Raw genomic sequence first — 19,650 nt, 5'->3', positions numbered from 1 at the left:
ACTGTCCCAAAATTTCTATTCCAAAACAGGAACAAAAAATTTCTAGGCACTTTTGGGGTACAAATATGTAGTTTCAAGGGAAACACACATTTTTTTTTTGAAAAAGCTCACAAAAGATAAAATGTGGAAAAATGAATTATCTTTCAGAAGAAACAAAAATTGCTCGATTTTGACACCGGAGTGCGGAGATCCCCTTCTTGAAATGCAAACTGTCTAGAAATTTCTGTTCCAAGACATGAATAGAAATTTTCTAGTCCCTTTTGCTGTAGAAATATGCAATTTCATTGGAAGCACCCAAAAGATGAAATGACTGTAATGAAATAAGTTGAATCACTAATAACAAAGTGTAGAACAAAAGAGTGGATTGTGTGCTATCTCACTCCGGCGTGTGCCTCGAAGAATGTGCCCCTACCTCATCCTTGGTGTTTGGCGTGGAAAAATCTTGCAATACAACTTTTGAGAAGCATACCACTTCAAGTAAGCCTTAAAGACTTATTGTGATAAGTGCCTCTACTCTTCAAACCTCTTTCTTCTCAAATGGTGGAAAGGGACTCTCATTTTCTCTTGGTTTCAAACTCAATAGATCAAATTACCATGTTTGGGCCGGGAACATGGAAGCTCATATCAAAGATAAGGGGCTTTGGGGGTATGTCCAAGGCTCAATACCGGAACCGGAGCCAAAAATCACATTGGTAGAAAAAGAGGAGATAAAAATTCTTGAAGGAGAAGAAATAACCAAAGCTCTTGAAGAATATAGCAAGAAGCATGAGGAATGGGATATGAGAAATTTCAAAATCCTATCATGGATTTTTTTCGTCTGTTGAAACTAGAATCAATGCCAACATTATAAAGTTCAAAAAATCATCTCAAGCATGACAATATCTTGAAAAAATGTACACCTCAAGGGATTTGTCTCACAAATATTATCTTCGAAAGAGGGCCTTAACCCTCCAACAAGGCGAAATGATTATTAGAGAGTTTTTCGCCGAGCTATCTTCTGTTTGGGATGAACTTGACATGCTTGAACCCAAATGGAATGGAGAAGCCATTGAACTTCGACACAAACAATTAGAAGAATATCGATTTTTCAACTTCTTAAATGGGCTTCGACCCGAATTTGAACAAATTAGATCCTCTCCTATCTTCTTTTATTTCTCCTTCTCTTGAAGATGTCATTACCAAATTAAGTGGGGAAGAAACTTGTATGGGCATAAGCAAGAATAATACAAGTGTTCTTGAATTCCCTTGCAATCAAGAAAAACATGATGGAGTTAATATCGTTTCTAGACCGGGAAACAACTTGAGAACATACAAACCTCCTCATTTTAAAAATCAAAACAAAGGAGGAAGAGAAAATAGTGGTCAAGGCGGAAGAAGAGATTATAGCAAGATTGTTTGTCATTTTTTTAAAGAACCGGAGCACATCAAATCGGTATGCCCAAAATGGAAGAAGTTGTTGGCTATGTCCACCACATTTCAACCACAAAAAGAAGAAAGTTCATCTATTTCCACCAATGAAACTCTTTCTTTAAATCAAATCGTGGAAGCACTTCAACCTTTTCTCAAATGAGCTATTTTCAGAGTCATCACCTCAACATTTTCTCTTCCCGATAAGACTTCTTAGCTCTTAGATTCGGGTGCCTCTTTTCATATGACTCCAAATATTTTTTCTTTCCGAATACTCAAAAAATGCAACACCATCTTTTGTCTCAACTGCGGATGGCACTTCTCTTTAAATTAAAGGCATTGAAAACTTTGAAAGACAAAATTTTTTTATCCCTAAAATTAGACTTATACCAAAATTGAATTTAAATTTATTTTCCGTCTCTCAAGTATCGGACCATGGATGTGATATAAAATTCTCATCTGATAAATGCTTGATACAGGATCACCGGTCCGGGAAGTTGATTGGGGAAGGCTCTAGAAAGGGAGATTTATACTACGTGGATTCTCTTCAAATACCAAAAACCTCGTTTTGTATTGTTGCCCAACATAAAGATATAAATGTTTGGCACAAAAGACTTGGACATTCAAATATGAAAGAGCTTGGGCATGCACGTGACCGATTGTACAGAGCCAGATGGAGAACCATAACGTGCACTAGAACAGTTCACTTCCCTATCGCACTAAGATGGCACTGCCGAAAATAAGAGTTTTCTGGAACACGTAAGGGTTACCTGCCCCTAAAGGAGTTGGCGTAGTGGGGTGGGGGCTTGGCTGATAGAGGCAGTCAAGCTTCAATTCTCATGAGTGTCACCCCTCTGCGCAAGCATAGGCCTCGGGGCAGGGGTCCTAGCTTTAGAGTTTTAAGCTTTCGAGTGCAGGTTCTTCAGGTTATAAATCAAAAAAAAAAAGTCAGGAGCCATCTCAACGAGTTTCAAGCCGATCCCTCAGCTCTCACAGGTCGAACTATCTCGTTGGACTTGGACCCCATCCAACCAAAATTATAAAACAAATTATCTTTTAGGAACATTCACTTTCTAGTGCACCAATTGCTTTTTGACATCTTTATGCTTTCTTTTTAAATTTTTTTGCATCATACCTAAACCCTACAGACATGATCAACATGGGTTGTTAAAACACATTTTCAACCTTCGAATCGTGTGGTACTAAAAGTTTGTCAAGAGCTTTAAAAATCAAGCCTACAAAGTACCAACATTTTGAAATTAAAAAGTTTGTGGCCGGTGAAACCACTAGATCCAAATTCGTTATCGAATGATTAGATATAGTTAACCTAAGAGTTCCTGCTAGAGATCGTGGTACAGTCGAGGGAAGCCAACATTTTTTCATTATTTACATGCACATGCACGTGAAGGCTTCGCTTCAAGTTGACAGTCCTCGCCGATGCATGGTAGAGAAGATTATCGATGTCAGCTGCTTTAGTTTTTCACTTGCAAGGGCCCTTCTCAACGAACCCTAGCTAATTTTCAAATGCATTAACCGATTGTACAGAGCCAGATGGAGAACCATAACGTTTCTCTTTGAACTATGAATAAAGTACGGGAAATAAAAAGAAGACAAGAAATGAAAATTCGCAATAAGCAAGAAGAAAATAACCATAGCTCCAGGGCACAGGGTCAGCCATAAAATTTTATGCCGTGTGGCATAGATGGCTAACTTTGGGACATAGACAACCTGAAAACAATTAGGCAGGAAGAAATGTAGGCTGATCCTCAAGCAGCACCAGTAAAGCCTGCAGCAGCCAGTTGCAGCAATCCTGTGTCCCATGGTCAATCCCAGATCATTTTTGTTTCTTATCCTCTTCTTGGCCCTGCTGCTCCTCAGCTTGCTCAACAGCTGACCTATCAGCAACGGGGTCTTCACCTCCAAAACCAAACTCATTCACACGTTTGTGGTCTACTGGATAAACCCATCTTTGGTATACGTAAATCAGAAATATGACATCTGCAAACAATTCTACAGAATTATTGCAGGAAAACAGGAAACCTAAGGGAAAAAAAGGCAGCCCAACGCAGGACTCTGGTTGACCTGAGACCCATCACCAGAGTTTCAGAGAGGCCATGCAAGGTTGAGCAGAAACAATAATTTTCATTTATCAACTCACCATCTCGGAAGACAGACAGGCGGTGTAGCATTGGCATTTTGATGACAAAAGCAAATAGATCGTCAATTATGGTGTTGAGGAATTTGTATGTCATCTGCCTCCAAGGCAAATGAGCAACCGACTTTAATTTGTAGTTAATGAACAGCTGAGGACACATCATGATGAACCCTGCAACAAAAAAATAGAACCAGATATTCAACTTGTTTCTATCTGCAACTCGATATATATATATATATATATATATATATATATATATATATATATATATATATACCAAAATGTCTAAAGAAAAGAACAAGTATCAAAATGTCAAGGCTGCTCAAATATCAACAGTCTGGCCCTTGTGGACAACTGTTGTTGGATAATGTTCAAGAACAGACACCTACGAGACTATGGAGTGCCCTGTTGTATAATCTAGTGGTATTATGGCACTGCCATTGTTAAGCATGGGTGATGGAATGACCACGTAACAGTCATCTGGTCTTGCTGTCAGAAGAGGTATATGGTCCAAAGCTCCAATGGCAAAACATTCGATGAAACCACAACCACAGGATGGTCAGGTATACTATCAATCTAACCTCTCTGCTTGGCTAAAAGTTTCCCTGCCAAGGGTGCTAGAATGATATACCAAGACCATTTTACTTTCTCAGCTGGGCTAGGTCTTCATTCTTCAGTCACTACCCATCTCAAACCCCATATAAGCTAACAATGAAATCGTCTATGCCACTCAGAACATTAAGGATCACATGTATCTCTTGAATTAACCAACCCCAATCATGTTGTTTAAGTCCTTCCTGTATGTATATCACCTGCTTCTAAATAAGTACATCCCTCATCAGAAAATGGTAGCGCAGAAGATCACAAGTTCCTCAATGGTAAGGGTGCATTCATCGGACTGAATTTAACACCTGCTCCAACTAACACCTAAAATAGAGGTCCTTTATGTCCCAGGGGTCAGAAAGTGTAGAAGAACCACATCCAAAAAGGATGGGCATTCCATCTATCCATCAAAAACAAAGAATAGATGGCATGATAATAACCAATGTAATAGAGAAAATGAGTTCATCCATAAACCTTTCTTTTCATAATCAAAAGTATAACTTAAGTAGTCTCCAAAAGTAGAAACCTTGTAGGTCTCAGCTAAAAATAAAATTAGTAAATGGTAAAAATAAGAGAAGCTTACCAAACATGTAGACGCAACTTGTAAGGGAAGAGAGGATCCATGAGTACCAACTCCTATGGCGCTTATACATAAGGGAATAGACTGAAGAACATCCTACAAGGAAAAAAAGCACATAAGAGAGATACTTCATCGCCATGTCATCATATTCCTTAGTTTTGTTCTTTGTATAAGACTCCCGGTCTCGGAATCTCAGCAAAGGTATCCTTCTGCTCCTGTCAATCTGCAAAAGAAAAAAATATGGCACGGGCAAAACTTAGCATGTTTATGATTTGATGATATGCACAGATGCATGTATTTGTCAATTGCCTCCTCTCACAGCTGAGAAATTACATTTAATATTTCAAAATTGATGAACTACGTGTCTTATAGAACAGCAGAGTCCATTTTACATGACAAGCACCAATGTTACATCAATCAAGTACAATAAACAGAGAGCTTCAGTGTCTCCTCTCAAAAGGATTTTGAATTCAGAATAATAAAGAAAGAAATTGTAAGTCAGAGCTTAGTCCCTCAACACTTGGGAGTCCAAAACTTCTTCTATGGTTCCTTGCCAAGCCATAGAGTGCTTCTATTTTAGAATAAACAAGCACAATAAGGAATTCCAAACATTTTAGCAGGTTTGGATTTTGTAAAGACAGATATATTAGCTAAATTAAGAAGAGACCTTCAAACACTTCTCAAGAATTACAAACCATAACATTACAGCAGAAGTAAATCTTCCAAAAGCACAATCCCACTATGACACCGATGGCAACAAGACGTTGCAAGCATATCACAGTACCTTCTAATCAATTAATTTAAGGCATATGCTATTATGGTTCCCAGACTCAATAATCATGCCTAAGAGTCTAAGAGTCAAATCAGATTGTTACTCAGCAAGAACCAAATATCACCTCGATATGCATGGCTTTTCCAATTTTCCAGAATTCAATGCAACAGCCAATGCCTGAACTAGCAAGAATCATCCACGACGTTTCATTGTCAAGAAGGTAGAGAAACACAATCAACTGGCACACAAAGTTCAGCACCACCGACTTTGCAGACAAGCCTTCCATAGACTTGTTCTTATTCCAAAACTGTATATCTACAAAAGAAAATACAGGATGGTTCGAATCCACAAAAGTAATCATTAAAGGCAATAGATAACCAGCAACTTAAGCATAACAAAAGCATGCATGACATACCATTTTTGAAAGCTAAGAAGTCAAAGATAGAATGGAGTACGGATACAACCATTGTAATAACCAGAAGATATGGATTCCCTTCCAAGAAAACCCTCTGTATAGAAAAAGTAAAGAATACGGGAATGATACATTAAAAAGTTCATACTTCAGATAAAAGAACAAGGATAAGGCCATTGAAAATAATCCAGGTCAGACTAATTAGAAAAAACGCAGGAGAAACTAATCCAATTTACCATGAAAAAAGCAAAAGGGGAAAAGAAAAGGAGCATTCATCCATAGCTATGACCAATAATTAAAATAGGCTTTTCTCAAATAGAAATAAACAAGAATATGGAGGAACAGATGAAATGAAATAACATGAAAAAAAGGAAATTCACTTCCTACAAGAAACCCACCTAAAATCTAGAGTTCATAGTACCACCAAAACCAAAATTCCTAGTAAAGCATGAAAAAGCTAGTCTGCAAGCCTCAACAGCATCCATTATTTAATGGACAAGTTGGTGCCAGATATGCGGGGCGGGGGAGTTAGAAAATGACCAAAGGAAATTGTAAGGATAAAATTAAAATTTGAAGTTCTAGGCCTTCAAAAAGGGTTCATTATCAGAATCTAAAGGAACTTTGTAGACATATATAGCTCGAATTAGACAATGAACTAAACTTTCCCACCAACATTATGTAGTTCAATCAATCTCTCTCAAGGTGGTTAAGTATATGGAAATTTTCCATAACACAAGCAAGAAACATCTGAAGATTACAGGAATCTGTCAAACAAACATCATGTTATCTCTTTAGCTTTAAAAACATGCTAGATGAGGTGCAGCTGCTATGAGTTATTAGAGACAAATGCATCAGAATTGGTACAAACAAAACTAAAGATGAACCAAAAGCAGGGAACAACATATAAATACATCACACAAGCTTCAATGTTAAATGTTCAATAGCTCCACTTATAAACTCATTATACATTTGTTTTCATAAAGTCTTCTAAAAATCCAAATGACAGAATTTCATATAATCTTCACCCAGTTGTAGTGCTCACACAAAGAATTATTTAGTGACAGGCTAAGAGTACATCTAAAATCTCACATCAAAAAATCACTAGCATTTTTCAATTCCAGATCGATCAGATCAAACCAAATATTGTTCACTTGCTAATTAGAAAATAACAACCTTAAGTTCATCAGCCTCGCCATCAAGCATACTTCCATAATTATGATGAATCTGGAATGACTGATCAATCTGTAGAAAAAGTTGCCACTTGGTCAGACTGATAGGACCCAGCTCTAAATTTAGAGGAAGTTCTGAGACTGTTTCATTAATTGGAATCAGCTTTTCTCTGAGTAGCCAAAACTCGTTGAAGTATAATGTGGGGTAGTAGTTCATTGTAGAAGGCTCTATGTTTATGTCTGCATGGTCATGGTCAAGAACTAGACAAAGTCACTTTTCATCAAGTGATGCAAAAGAGTTACTAACATGTTCACCATGTTGTTCTCCTCCTAAACAATTATAAAACAATACGGAGTGCCTGGCCAACCAATGCAAGGCACACTATGATATTCTATAAATTGTATTGGCAAAAAAAAACATCCTCCTGTTATGTCGATCAAAAGTCATGGACAATAATAGCACCCTGTGTGGGTTATCACGCAAATCCCCATTTTCATGTGCACAAGGATGTGCACACACTTGCACACACACCCATGCACACCTACACACACAGGAAAAATCAATAGAGCATATGATGATCACAAGGATACAGCCAGCAATGTTTGTAGGAACCGCATTATGAGGATATCTGCAAAAAATAGAGAAAAAAAATAATATAAGACACACGATGAGACCTAAGCCTCAAATGTGTTATGAGGCCTAAACTAAATGGTTATTAAAAATATATATTGGATTCACAATTTGATTTGGATTCAACTTTTGATATGATTATATGCATGTAAACCTTTTAACCAAATCAAAACAGTATTATTAATTGGATTAGTCTGTGGAATCCAATTCCGTCGGATATCAAAACCAAATCTGAACTGTTGACATCTTCTTCCTTTTTGAAAGGCAAGCTGGGGTTAGGCAGACCCCTATCAGTTATACAACCATACCATGGGTTTTGAACCTGCAACGTCCCAACACAAGGTGGCGTGCACTAGCTGTTCCTACCAGACAAGCAAAAACCCCAGTGGTAAACTGTTGACATTCTTATACACAAGTGTTGGTCATCAGATCTATGATGACTAAGTTAGAAACTCGGATTCCCTCCGAATAGTTGAGTTCACTACTTCTATCTCTAATAGATATTTTTGTTACATTCTAATTAAGCTTGTAGACTTGGTTGTATAAAAAAATATTAACAATTAAATGGGTCCAAAAGTTTCCTGAATGGGTCAGTCCAATGCACCAAGCTCGGCCAAATTGCTTGGGCGCTAGTGGACTCATATCTTCTTCAGATGTATTTGTTTCAACAAGCGGATGAGAAAATAAGAGATAATGCTAAGATCTAAAGTTCATCAACTCTGATATATTGCATATATTGTTTAAGGAACTTGGTTAACATGACCAATCAGAACTGCATCATTTGTTAGAAAGAGTCATTTAAGGGCACTTTTGGAAGAGAGAAAAACTCTCATAGAAAAGAAAGTTTTGCAGAGTTTTTGATACGAGAAGTTCTCCAAAAGAAAAAATTCTGCCTGTTTGTGTAGCATGAGAAAAACAGAGTGAGAAAATGTGAAAAAATGAGAGAGAAGAGGAAGAGGGTGATGGTGGTGGGTGGTGGTGAGATGGCGGATGGTGGTGCTGGTGGTGAGATGGGTGGTGGGGAGTGTAAAAATAAATTCTCATGATAGCAAAGAAGGAAGCTAAGAAAGTAGTTCGAAACGTGAGGGATAAGGTATATAAGGAGGAATATGACAAGTTGGATACCAAAGAGGGAGAGAAAGATATTTATAGGCTTGCAAAGATGAGAGATAGGAAATTGAGGAATCTGGGTATGGTTAGATGCATCAAAGATGAAACTTAAAGGATTTTAGTCAAAGATGAAGAGATTAAGGAGAGATCGAAAGATTATTTTGATAAGCTTTTTAATGGAAGTCATGCTCAGGATCTTGGAGACTTCTCAATTCCTTCTCATGAGAAGAATCGTGACTTCATGCGCAAGATTCAAAAGAAAAAAATTGCAGAGGCTTCAAAGAAAATGAAATCAAGAAAGTCAGTTGGACCAGATGGTATACCTATCAAGGCTTGGAAATGCTTAGGTGAGAATGGTTTAGAATGGTTGACAAATCTTTTTAACAAGATTTGGCGGACAAATAAGATGCCTAAGGAGTGGAGAAAGAGTACTTTGGTGCCTCTATATAAGATAAAAGGGTGACATACAAGATTGCACAAACTATTGTGGTATAAAACTCATGAGTCATACTATGAAACTTTGGGAGAGGGTGATTGAGCATAGGTTGAGGAAGATTATCATGATATCGGAGAATCAATTTGGTTTTATGCCTGGAGGATCAACTATGGAAGCTATACATCTTCTTAGACAAATTATTGAGAGATATAGAGAGAGGAACAAAGATTTGCATATGGTTTTTATTGATTTAGAGAAGGCATACGATAGAGTACCTAGGGATGTTCTCTGGTGGACAATGATGAAGAAAGGTGTTTCTCTCAAGTACATTAGTATAATTAAAGATATGTACGAAGGAGCAGTAACCAATGTCCGCACTTGTGGAGGGGTGACAAACAATTTTCCTATAACAGTTGGGTTACATCAAAGATTTACATTAAGCCATTTCCTATTTGCTATAGTGATGGATGAGCTTATGAAATCAATTCAAGAAAATGTGTCGTGGTGTATGTTGTTTATTGATGATATTGTTTTGATTGATGAGTCTAGAGCTGGGGTTAATGCTAAGTTAGAATTATGGAGGCAGACATTGGAAGCAAGAGGTTTTACGTTGAGTAAGAGTAAGACAGAATATATGGAATGTCGGTTTAGTAAGCAACGCAGTAGTGATGAGAGTGTAGTGAAGCTTGGCGAGCAAGAAATATCGGTGGATGACTGTTTCAAATATTTGGGATCTATCATTCGAAATGATGGAAAATTTGATGGAGATGTAAACCATAGGATAAAGGTTGGGTGGATGAAATGGAAAAGTGCAACTGGAGTGTTGTGCAATCGTAGAATGCCATTGCGGTTGAAGGGAAAGTTTTATAGGACAACAATTAGGCCCGCTTTATTATATGGTAGAGAATGTTGGGCTGCCAAGAGACATCATATTCAAAAAATGAGTGTAGCTGAGATGTGTATGCTTCGATGGATGTGTGGAAATACAATAAAAGATAAGATTCGAAACAAGGAGATACGTAAGAAGGTAGGCGTTGCATCCATTGAAAATAAGATGAGAGAAAATCGTTTACGGTGGTTTGGACATATTCGGCGAAGGCCTAATGATGCTCCAGTTAGAAGGATGGACAAATGGAAAAATATATTAGTCAAAAGAGGTCGAGGTAGGCCTAAGAAGACTTGGATGGAGATGATAGGAAAGGATATGAATGCTTTGAACCTCACCGAGGACATGGCATTGGATAGAAATGATTGGAGGAGAAGGATTCATGTGGAGGACGCAGAATGATTTTCTTTTTTGGTTCATATCGCCGACCCCAATTGTTTTGGGATGAAGGCGTAGTTGTTGTTGTTGTTGTTGTAAGAAACATTCCTCAACCACCCTCCATGGAGGAATGTTTCCTATCAAAAAATGTACTTTTTAGAAAAACTCTGTCAGCGAAAAAGTCTCGCGTTTGGAAGGGTCTAAAAATCCGTACGGATTTTCCATTTTGCATCACTTTTCCAGAATCTCTCTCTTCCAAGCGTACCCTAAATAAAGACAATACAACAGCAGATAGCCTGCATCCATGTCCATGCCTTTTCTTATCTAGTAATCTGGTAAATCATACAATTTAGCAGTCTACTCTAGAAGCTAGCTATATCATGAAACATCTTCTATACACATTCATCCAACACCTGAGGGTAAAGGTAATATAATTTAATCAGAGGCTGACTACATTACATGACCGACTGACAAGAACTTAATATGTCGAAAGGAGCTTCCATGCATATGATGCATCTTAGCATCCAGGAAGAAAGAACTGTTCATTATGGATGATTATTCTGTCTTGCTACGGAAGACTGAAAGGTTCAAATTGGACTCAAGGCCAACAACCAAGAAAGTCTGGGAAGTCAATATGATAATTTAAGCAGATAATCTACAGAAACTGAGCAATTAGGCCCTATCGAGGAAAGCCAACCACTGTACACAAAAAGAATCCAAGATTATGTTTCGAACACCCTGAGACAGATAAAGAGAAGGAAAATAATAGTAAAATAAATAAACTAGTGAGAAAGAAATCTCAGTCTAGGGAGCCACCGAGCTTTGTGGTCAGGAAAACTCTCGCTATTTGCAAAGTACCATGAAGAAGTCAATGATAGCATTTATACAGATCAAACTGACTCATTCCCCCTCTGGGCCACTGACGACGATCTCTGAGTAGTCTGGAGGGAAGGATAGTGTAGGGTCAACTGGAGTTATTTCACAGCCCCTAGTCTGGGCATAATGGACAGAGGGCAACTTGTTCAAATGCATATTTTATTTGTCTGTTGTACCTTTACCACCATCTCCGCTATTTGTAACTTTAAAATTTATGAATTAGATGACAACCATGGAATTTAAGAATTTAGCTATTAACTAGTCAGGTTTCCCGGACTTACACCCGGTCACAATATGTATAGTTTTACTTTTAACTACTATTTATCATGAAAAAACATATTTTTATTTTTTTAATGTTTTTATTTTTTATTTCTTCAAGAAACTATTTTTATTAAAATTTTAGTTATCCATAGTTGCTAATATTTTGCCAAAAATGCAAGATTTAATAAAAATCTATTTCTCACCAGATTTTTATTGTCATTATTTGGACGCTTTAAACACTTCTCATAATCCGATTTCAAATCGGATTTGTTCAAACCCGCTAATCCATATCACTCCATATTCTAGAGCTATATCAACACTCAGACCCAAACCTGAACTAGAATAGGTAGGGTTTGGGTCTGACTTTTAGAGACAATACATATGTAGACCCAATAACTCATACCAAACCGTGTTTCATAGCCAATGCAACCCAAACCCAAACCAATTATATACCTTAAGAATGTGTTTGAATCACTGAGCAAATGTTGTATGAACACTCTGGGTGGGGTTTGTTAAGGACCCATGAGTCCCACCCCTAGGGGTGCAACCCAAGGGTTCCCACATGCCTTTTTGAAAATAAAGAGACACGGAATGCGCCTCACCAGGTGTATCAAACACGAGATGTGCGCATGGGCGGCTTTGTTCCTACAGCAGTGTGCGCCCCGCCATTCAAACACACTCAAAGGCAAACCCATACGCAACTAAAAATTGATTGGGTGTTGTTTAAATTATTAGATCCGATTACATTTTTTTTCTTTTTTTATACTTTTCTCCTTTTTCTTTTTTTCAATGTTTTTTCCTATCGAGATAAAAGAAAATGACTCCTCAAGTGACCAACCTATGAAGCAGATTTGCATCGAAGGTATTCAGCACCTAACTCTTTTCCTGGAGATTTGGTTACCTAGGTGGGTTCCATAGGCTTTACTCTCATGCATTGATAATAATCTCATGCCCCTATAATTCATCATTATAGGGCTCATGAGCTAGAATCATTGGGTTAAAGTCCCTTGGCCTCACTGTATCGCTGCCTTATTTTCTCTTAAGAATTGGATGTCCTATGTGATATACTCTCGTGTGTAGGGATCCACTTGTAGGAAGGACTATCTTGAAGAGAGCTAGATCTGTTTTGAGACAAAATGTCTGACCTTTAATAATTTTTCATTGATGTGTCTAGCATCATGATGAAGCTCTATGTTCCTCCTATGACTGTTGGAGTCCGGGTGAATTGGACTGTCAAGACCGTTTTGGGTCTTGCTGAACAAGGTCGGAACAGTTCAAGGACAACTGAGATGTGGAGACTGTTGTGGGTCCCGCCAAACGAGGTTAGGCCAGTGTCCAGAAGTAAATCGGCCTTTCAAGACCATTTGGATCTCGCCAAATGAGGTCAAGCCAATTTGGGATGTGCATGCTTGGATGATAAGGGTCCCTTCTTGCCTAAGAGATTTGGACTTTGGACGGCTTTACAATACCCTATCTCAGGGTTTTAAATAGGTTCAGACTCCTTTGACATGCCCCCACATGATTTTGACAGAAGGCATCATTAAAAATTGTCTGAAAAAACAAAAGAAAAGGGTTTGACAAAAGATTCCTCAGTCTTGTCATCAGGAACAGTACTGCAACGAAAAGAATGGCTTAGACCCTAGAAAGAAAAATCTTTTTGAATATTTTTTTGGATTTTTGGAATTTTTTATTTTTTATTTTTTGGATTTTCAAAACTTTTTCATTTTGTTGGGATTTTTCATTTTTTTGAAAAAACTATTTACAAAGTCTAGGTCTTGGAGGCTCACCTGAGGCCAATGGATGATGATCCACGTTGGACGTCCTTTGCCTTCCATACATCTACTCCGATTTATAGCAACTTTGCCTTGAGGGCGACAATTCTCTACAGGAGGAAAGACAATAGAGTTCAGGTAAGATACTGTTGGACCCTCTATTGAGCTGATTAGAGTGGATACCTTCTTGAAGAGATTCCCCAGGACCCATGTAAGCTTGTTTTGATCTTTCTCCTCTCTAGGCCTCTTGTAACCCAAACCCCGAGTTTCCACTCTTGGTGTTGCAGTGAGGGGTGTCTTTATTCCTTACCGGTGCTTCCTCGACCCCTTAAAAGGTTCATATCCCATATGCAAGGCAATCTTTCACCCGTTGATATATTTCCTGACATGTTGATACTTGAGTGAGATCTGAGATGTGAGTCATCTATCCTGCCTTTTAGACTGAAAACCTTGGTCCTTTTAGAAAGGTTCGTGATTGATACTTGGCTTGGTCGGGATGATGCCATATTCATGAACCGAGCTGGACGATGAGGTTGCTTCTTCTTTTGACCACAAAATCGGCATATTAGTTTGTCCTTCGGGTCTAAACAACATGGGTTGTATTGTCCAAATGGTAGGGTCATCAATATACACTACCACGATCACGATCTAATCCTGGCACGGTATCTTCACACACCAGTGGAACGTGGAAGGGACAACCTTAAAATCATGAATCCAAGGTCTACCCAACAAGTTGTAGGAAGATGGCACATCTACCACATGGAAGAGGGTTTTCTGTACCATGGGGCCAATTTCCACATCCAATATCACGGTCCCCATTTTAGTTGTGGCATTGTAGTCATATTTGTTGATTTGGATCACATGTTTCCCCGGTTCTGATTTTGATATGTCCAGTCTCTTAGTGGTAATTACTGGACAAATATTCATTCTGCCCCTACCATCCACCAGATGGTTTATAACTGACATCCCCTTAATTTGTACAGTGATATACAATGCCTTAGTATGGGAAGTCATAGGCTTAGGCACATCGTCCTCCGAAGATGAAATTGGCATATGAGTCGTGACTTGTGAAATTAGAGCCGCCAATTCTTCTGGCTGAGTACTGGGAGGAACCTTGACCTTCTTCAGAATCTCCTCTACTGCTTCTCTATGCTCTCAGATCCAATATTGAAATATTGGCAGGTGTCTTTGCTAGCTGAGTCTCAATATTGTATTTCACCTTTTCAATTTCCCTAGATTTCTTTGGGACTTCTTTGCTAATCTTGGGATGGGTGGTAATTTGGTGAGGCATCAGAGGAGCTGGTCTCCTCAAGGCTTCAGGCTGATAGGTCTTCCCTGAACACGTGACCTGACTCACATCACCTTCCGACCGCTTCTTCTTGAGAGAGAGCAATGAGAGATTGTCCCTTTTGGTACTTGTGCCCTTGTTGTAGGATGCTGGGGTGGAGCCCTAGTGTAATTGTTGTCTGATAGGTCCAGACGAATCACACTTATCTAAGAGGTGTCCTGTGAGATATCTTTACTCTTTTTCCATGAAACTTGACTTTCATGCACCCTCCTTCCTCCTTGATGGCATACTTGTCTAACGATTGGCAACTGATGAGCTTCGCTTAAAGGAACTGGGGAATACAGACTACTGTGTCGGTAGGTGGTCCTTGCTCAATGGTCTATTCTAGAGACCACTTGTTCCTCTATTCACAAACTTGGGCCTCCCTTTTTGTATCATGTGATGGAAAAGGCTATGTAAAAATGCCCTGGCCATTGTTTCTTCGATTCAACTATTCCTCATCAATGACTAGTTCCCCGCTCTCAATGTTGTCTTGCATGATGTGCTTGAGGACGAAGCATTCTTCGGTATCGTGACCCACTCTTATGGTATTGGCAGTATTTTGATGGATCATTCCCCTTCATTTGTGGTGGATCTTGCACCTCAAGCAATTTTATCATATCATCTTGTAATAGGAGGACCAGTGACCGGGGTTGTTTGAATTTTTTGAACCTTCAATCCTTGGTCCATTTCGGGTTTCCACCATATTCGCTTTCATTCTGATTCTACTTGTTGGGGGCACCTCTCTGATTTCATGTTTTTTGGCCCTCGTAGCCCTCCTTCTGGAGATCCTGTCCCGAGGCTCGGACTGCATTGACTTTGCCCTTAGACGAGTCTGACTTCCTGTAGATATTGTTGTTCTTGTTGCTCTTAAATAGCCCATCGTACACTCTCTCTTTTTATGCCCACTTTAAAGGTGGTGCCTTCTTTACGAGCACGGCATATGTCTCTACTTGAGCCATGTTGATCAGGTTCTTTGATGGTTGGGAAAAATTATCCATGATTATGATCAACGCATGCTAGTTTGAGATCGACTCCTTCGTTCTGTTGGCCATAGACCCCCATTGGTTTATAAACTCGTGGGCACCCTCCTCCATATATTTCAGATCATACAATTGGTTGATGGTGGGTAGGGCCTCCATGTTGAAACGGAACCGCTCCATGAACATGTTGATAATTTGCTTTAACTCTTGGAGGTTCTGAAGATTTAGGGTGGCGAACCAATCTAATGCCTCCTCTTTCAAGCTCCTGGGGAACCAATTGATCAACCCTTATCGTTATTTTGATATTTAGCCATAGTTCTCATAAATAATATTAGGTGAGTTCTTGAGTTACCTTTCCCGACGAATTTTAAAAACTTAGGAGAGCCTCATTGTCTTCATCAACATAGCCTTCAGGCAAGAAGTCCACCACAGAATAATTCCTTCGATCCATATCCACATATTGCATTCTGATGTTGAGATTCTGGATGATGTCCTCAAGGGATTTGATTTTTTTGTCCGACTCTGGAGATCTAGTGTGGACTGGGTGGGTAAACCGAAGTATGTGAGCTCTCTCCTCCAGATCGACGCTTGAGATTCGCCCCAATATTCTTGTTCATGGGCATCTTTGCCTCTTTCATCTTCCCATGTCTCTTAGGCTTGTTGGTAGTTTTTTTCTCTGTTGCATTTTCATCATTTTCTTTTCCATTTTTCTCATGTAATGCCTTATCTTGACCAAGTCATCTCTCCTTGGTGGGGGATCCAACCCAGGGAATTTTGGGAACTCGTCTCTTGACTGACTCATTTGTACTGAAGTTGTCTGTCTCGTAATCCATGAGAGAAATGTTACAAGGAACTCGGGAATACCGTCAAGAGCTGGACTCCAGTTGTTCTAGACTCTTTTTTTCTCATAGCATCTTCAAGCTCTCTGGGGATATCGGTGTGAGTCTCTTCATCCAGATTCGTCTCAAAAGCAGCATTCTGCACCATAGGATGTGGCATCCCGGATGCGGGTTTAAAAAGGTGAGATGGCATCCCATAAGTGGGATTTTTCGGAGGTTGTTCCTCATAAAAAGGAGGATTGAGCTTTTGGGCACGAGATCGGGTATTCATGATACCCCAAATAAATGGTTCAAGACAGTTTCAAACAAGTAACAAGAGATTTTTAAAACAAATGGATACCCTAGTTTTCCTCAAAAAGCACTCCACAAATTTGTGGTCTCTTCGGGGTCTACGAGTCAAAGTTTCCTTCCAAATCCAATACTGATACACCCAAGCTAACAACAACTTAAGGGTATTGGTATGCATTGTCCGACTCCAAATGGTATTGTCACTGATATACCCAAGCTAACAACTTAAGAGTACTGTTGGGGGATCCAAAGATACAAATAATAGGACCGAAAGATTTATCCAAAAAAAAGGGTTTTAATCCTAAAAGAGGGAATAAAGAAAGATAAAAAGCACGCAATTAATTAAACAAGGTTTGAAAATTGTAAACACCCAATTTTTTTCTCAAAATTGCATACGGAAAGGAAAAACAGATATATCCAACCAAGCATTCTGGGACGGCCAAACCCTTTTAGTCATCCCATAATCTGAGGGTTCGGATAAGCCAAATGGCTTATCCTTATCTTTTTCGCCCATTCTGCACCCCTTTTTTGAATTTTCGAGGAAGAGGGCTCTTTTGGATTAGTCTCATACCCCATCCGGGGATAGGCATTGATCTATTTGGGGTTGGATCCAAAACCAAAGATCGCGTGACCCGAATCTTGTTCAAAACGCTATAAATAGGGGCTCAGTCCGAAGGTTTGGGGGGGAAAACTTTAGATGTCTGAGCGCTGACATGATAGAGAACAAATGTGAGTTTTGTCGTCCCTCTTCTATCTAAATATCCTACCTGCCCGGGAGTGCTGCCGGAACCATCGCAAGCTACCATATCTTAGCGAGGGTCTTGTCGAACGAAGGAGAAAGAACTTAAAGCTAAAAAAATGAAGTTCCAAGTTCGAAAAAGGTACTTCCTAATTAGGTTCATTAATATTTTTTTATTTACTCAGACATTATTAACTTAGAATAGATACTTAAATATATTCATTTGTTTTATTTGCATAACCCGGTCATGTGATTCATGCTAATAGGTTCAAAAACATGTCTTGGCTTTACCTTCCATAGGTTACCTTCCATCTGGAGAAGGACGACAGAGACTTGAACGAAGTCCCTGCATCTATTAAAAGGAGTTTTTGTTAAAAATTGTAATCTCATATGCGAGATACCTCCATCATATGTAATCTTATTTAGTTTCTTAGTTTAGTTAGAATTAGGCTAGTTAGAATAACTTTCTATACTTTCTATTTTTTGTTTTTGGACATTCAAATAGGCTTAATGCCTTTATTGACTTTTCAGTCAATAAAGCATAAAGCATCAATAGGAGACATTGGACTCCCAACGGCTCTAATTAGAGCCGTTGGGAGCCCAATGACTCCCCCTCTCTAGCTTCTTTTCAGCCTTATAAATGTGGGCTTTTACTTCTTGTTTTATCATTACTTTTTGTGGGTTTATCCCACCTTAATGAGATAATTTTTTCTCTCTTGGTGTGTGCACTCTTTTGAGTATTTCGGTTCTTGTGAGTGTGTTGAATGAACCTTTGTGTTCATAGAGAAAGGTCTTTTGTGAGCTTCTTTTTGAAGTTCTGTTTGGGGTTCTATTTCCTTACAACTTTTAGCGATTAAAGGTAAGTCTCAAACTTTTATCAACACAAACAAAACCCTAATCTTGTTGGAGGTTGTGTTTTCCTAAATTCTAAATGTCACAAATTTCTTTAGCAAGTGTTTGTAAAATATGATAAAACCATGCCTAATATTTATGCATGAAACTAATGCAAAAAAGGCCTATATTCGCAAAAAATAAAAAATAAAAAAATAAGGTAATAAAAAAAAGCAACTAACTGAAACCCTAAAACAAAAATAAAATGTATTGATAATGAGAAAATCTGACGGCCACACAACAGAGCTGGCAGACAGGCAGAGTCCCTGACGGCCAAACAGATCGAAACGGCACTGTCTAAACCACGTAACCAAAATGATTAAGGTTCAGACGGTCAAACCTGCAGAAAGTCGAAACTTGGGGTACATTGTACACCCTGTAGCAGGCTATATCCTAAACCGCTAAACCCAAAAAGGCAACAAGAGGTCATGGACGGCCGAAATGTGCCAGACGGCTGAGGCTGCAGTCTCAGCAAAAAGGGCCTCAGACGGCCAAATCAAGAGGCAGCAGGGGCTGGACAGCCCAAAGATGCCAGACGACTGAGGCTGAGGGGTGCAATCTCAGCAAAAGGGGGACGGCTGAGCCTGTAAAAAAAAGAGGTTGGAGGCAGAGACGGTTATGCCTGCAACAACGAAAAGAAAAAAATAGAAGGCAGATTGCGGAATGCAGAGCCCAATGCTGGCTAAATATGGGACGACCAAACCTGGTTTAGCCATCCGAAAAGACAGAATTTAAAAAAAAAAATAAACAAAAATGCTATTTCAACTACAAAAGCTCAAAAAAACTAAGGCATCTCATCGTGATGGACAAAAACTGTTGATAAAAATTTGAGACTTACCTTTAATGGCTAAAAACTACTTTTAAAAGATGTGGGGACGTCGTTGAAGTTTCTATCATCCTCCAAAGGGAAAGTAAAGCCAAGACAGGTTTTTTGAACTCGTAGCACGAATCGCACAACTAGGTTATGCAAATAAAACAAAAGAATGTGTAAGAAATAAGAATCTATTCTAAGTTAATAATGACTGAATAAATAAATAAAATATAAATGAACTGAACTAGAAAGTACCTTTTTCAGACTCAAAAGTCTATTTTTTTAGCTTTAAGTTTATTTCTCCTTCATCCGACAGCACCTTCG

At 38.8% G+C, this 19,650-nt stretch overlaps 1 protein-coding gene across 1 annotated transcript in view; it reads right to left on the bottom strand.

The window, feature by feature from the left end:
• Positions 1–2,883: 2,883 nt before the first annotated feature.
• The window catches only part of LOC149847587 (uncharacterized), a 39,433-nt gene continuing 22,666 nt past the window's right edge, over positions 2,884–19,650 (bottom strand). Inside the window, exons 6-12 of the mRNA XM_089997108.1 lie at positions 7,690–7,727; positions 7,103–7,338; positions 5,933–6,026; positions 5,642–5,832; positions 4,749–4,968; positions 3,566–3,733; positions 2,884–3,405 (exon numbers count right to left, since the gene is read on the bottom strand). Coding sequence (XP_089853234.1) covers positions 3,242–3,405; positions 3,566–3,733; positions 4,749–4,968; positions 5,642–5,832; positions 5,933–6,026; positions 7,103–7,338; positions 7,690–7,727 — 1,111 coding nt within the window. The 3' untranslated portion in view covers positions 2,884–3,241. The remainder of the gene's footprint in view (positions 3,406–3,565; positions 3,734–4,748; positions 4,969–5,641; positions 5,833–5,932; positions 6,027–7,102; positions 7,339–7,689; positions 7,728–19,650) is intronic.

This window comes from Nuphar pumila, chromosome 2 (genome assembly GCF_984573655.1).
Source record: "Nuphar pumila chromosome 2, dmNupPumi1.hap1.1, whole genome shotgun sequence".
NCBI lineage: Eukaryota > Viridiplantae > Streptophyta > Magnoliopsida > Nymphaeales > Nymphaeaceae > Nuphar > Nuphar pumila.
The sequence above is the reverse complement of the archived record's forward strand: the minus strand, read 5'-3'. Positions and strand labels throughout refer to the sequence as shown.